At 44.9% G+C, this 3,200-nt stretch overlaps 1 protein-coding gene across 1 annotated transcript in view; it reads right to left on the bottom strand.

The window, feature by feature from the left end:
* Positions 1-3,200, bottom strand: part of LOC110304562 (keratin, type I cuticular Ha3-II-like) — a 5,782-nt gene that overhangs the window by 1,585 nt on the left and 997 nt on the right. The window contains exons 2-4 of the mRNA XM_021175960.1: positions 1,929-2,011; positions 886-1,042; positions 9-89 (exon numbers count right to left, since the gene is read on the bottom strand). Of these exons, the coding sequence (XP_021031619.1) occupies positions 9-89; positions 886-1,042; positions 1,929-2,011 (321 nt within the window). The remainder of the gene's footprint in view (positions 1-8; positions 90-885; positions 1,043-1,928; positions 2,012-3,200) is intronic.

The following is a 3,200-nucleotide window of genomic DNA, read 5'->3' on the forward strand; positions in this document are numbered from 1 at the left end:
TTGAGCACGCGGTTCAGGTCCACGGTGGGAGCAGCGTCCACCTCCACGTTGAGGCGGTCTCCAAGCTGGCAGCGCAGGGTGTTGACTTCCTGGTGGGGGGAAAGGCAAAGAGTGGACCACGGAACTAAGGAGACCTTCGGCCTTTGAGAAACACACAGAGCTCACTCTTTAAATGATGAATGCAAGAGTTTAAAAGGGTAAATGTCTGTAAGAGGCAAGTTTGTCATAAACACAATTTTGAGGCAAGGGAATATTTTAGTGGGATAGAGAGAAGCATTGCCTTGAAGTTAGAAAACCTGAGTCCAGTTCATGTAAGTCACATCTGGTGACTCTGCCCAAGGTCCTCCCCTTATTTATGGATGGAGATTCTTGGGCAAGTTATTGCTAATATTGCTTGAGATCCAAGATTCTAACATTTCCCTCTGACTTTGCATTTGTTGTATACTAAGCTCAATGTGACAAGTGATTTATCATTGTTGCTACTTGACTATGAAGGAACACAGGTTAATGGTGTCTGCTCTTTCTGTGTCCCCTAACACCATAACCTGCCTATTAGAACTAGTTTCCCATGTGTTCCCCATCCATTTATCTACACCCTCCACCATCCATTTGCCTAGACTTACAAAGGACAACAATATTCTCTTTTCCGCACTTCAGCACTGATTTCCCAACTACTCAGAAAATAACAAAATTCATGTGCACTTGGGCCACACTTCTTCCTGGAAAAGAGATCAGCTTGGGCCTCATTGCTCAATCATCTCTCAGCTTTCCTTTGAGCAACTAACAAAAATGTTGTGTTAATCTCACCCACCAAGGCTTCCCTTCCCCTGCTCAGGAGTCGTGAGGACCTGAGTATTGAGATGTTGGTGGGTGGGACTTTCTTACCTCCTCATGGTTTTGCTTGAGACACAGCAGCTCCTGCCTCAGGGACTCCACCTGTGCCTCCAGATCAGACTTGCAAAGGGTCAGTTCATCCAGGATCCTGCGCAGGCCATTGAGGTCTGACTCCACCAGCTGCCTCAGGGACAGCTCTGACTCATACCTGCACACATAGTCAAGTCAGAGGCATCAAAGAGGAAATGTTTCTGTCTGGAGAACACAGTCAAACTCATCCTACTTTGAGGCCAGTCCATTTTAAGTGTTGTAAAAGAAAAACATCACTGTAGTAAGTTGGGTGGCCCATCTCCTTCTGAGAGCCACAGAGAAGGTACTGTGCGTGGTTCCATCCACCATTCACTACGACTGTTCTAGGAATCCATTCACAAGCTGCTCTCAAGGAAGCATCCTCTTGGATTGCTACACTTCCTAGTTCTACTACAACCTATCTCTCTTCTTTTTCCAAGAACCCTCAGAATCATGAAATTCAAAGTCCCTCAGATCCAGCCTTGCCATTAAATGACTGGTGATGGATTCCTTACTCTCCCAGAACCATGTTTGTAAAATGAAGACAGAAGTAAAACTTCATTTTGTTGCCCTGAAGATAAAGAAGCGATATGAGTGAAATCCTATTATAAACTCTACAAAATATCAAAATATTATTATGAGCACAATCATCCCTGAAAATACTGATTAATTCACTGAAAAAAAAAGGACTTTTGCCTCCTGTTTTTCTTTATGGCTTAATACTCCTTTGGGATGCATTCATAATGACTAATCTATACAGTAAGGCCAATATGAAACTTACTTTTAAAGTTATAGTGTTGAGTTCAAAAGGGTAGAGAATGGAAGTCTCTTACACTTCTTCAAGCTGAACTTAAAACACAGACCCCCTCCGCTCTCAATGAAGAGACCCTGGCTTTTAATCTAACTCTAACCCAAGTCACAATAAATAGCACTTGGAAGCTTCCTGGCACATTCTCAGAACAAAGAGCCATCACTTTGCAATGCATCCTCCCACTGGGCTGCTCTGGTCACTACAGGGGTCTTACTTGGTCCTGAAGTCATCAGCAGCCAGCTTGGCATTGTCGATCTGCACCACCAGCCTGCCATTCTCAGACTTGCCACAGAGAATCTGCAGGGGACGGATTGTAACATGAGATACATTATTCCTTCCTGTGCCCTTTCAGATCTTCACATTGGCTCTAAAGCAGGGTTTGAAGCACTGGGGTAAAATGTAACACAGATGCCCTGAAGGAAGCATGTGGTTTGAATGCCAGTGTTCTTTCTCCCATGACAGTGGACGCAGTCATGATTTCCACTCTTCTAGGGCTGTTTCTAATCCTCCTGTAGGAACTGAGTCTCCTGGGTGATCAAGCCTCAGGTTGTGTAACCAGTGATCCCTGCATGCTTAGAATGGAGAGCATTCCTGGGATGCTAAAATCAGCAACATTGCACCACAGACATACAGGATGAGTTTATTATCCTCTCACACCACCTCTGTTGGAACCCTGCTGCCTTCTGTCCATTCTGCTGGCACCGTGCATGTGCTTTAGGTAAAATGTCTGCTCCTTGTAGAACCCGCATCCTTTCCTTTCCAGCATCCATGGAGGGCCACTTCTTCCATGTGTGTTACTCTTTTCCCACAGCATTGCTTCCCTTTGCTGTGCCTTCTCTTCCCCACATCTCTCCTCCCTATTAGGCTGTGATCTCCTGCTGACAGGAGATTCTCTTTCTCAGCATTTTACCCCTGACCCTGACCCTAGAACTTTGCCAAATGTTCACCAACTGTGACTTAAATAAATAAGGATACTCAAGTCATACTACTCCTTTCGGACATTCACTTTGTAGGGACTACAGGACAGATGACAGACAGTTCCCTCCAGGAACCAATGGCTTACACAGTCAGATAGAGACTCCTATTTGTGGGGAGCTAGGGGACAGTTCAGTTGGTAAAGTGCTTGCTTTGCAAAGTGAGGACCCACTTTCAATTCCTAGAACTAAAGTTTTTTTTTGTTTTGTTTTGTTTTGTTCTGTTTTTTAAGTCATGGTGTAGCAGTGCTGAGACAGACAGAGACACACACACACACACACACACGCACACACACGCACGCACCCAATCCCTGTTTGTCATTCAAAACCCACTCCAATATCAATTTTTTTTGAAGATCCTTCTAAGTCCCACCTTTATGTGGGGGTCTACTCCTGCCTGCCCTGTATGCTGTTTGCCTGCATATGTGTCCTAGCAAATGGGGTGTGTGTGTATCTCTCTGTCTCTCTGTCTCTCTGTCTCTCTGTCTCTCTCTCTCTGTCTCTCTGTCTCT

This window comes from Mus caroli, chromosome 11 (genome assembly GCF_900094665.2).
Source record: "Mus caroli chromosome 11, CAROLI_EIJ_v1.1, whole genome shotgun sequence".
NCBI classification, from domain to species: Eukaryota; Metazoa; Chordata; class Mammalia; order Rodentia; family Muridae; genus Mus; species Mus caroli.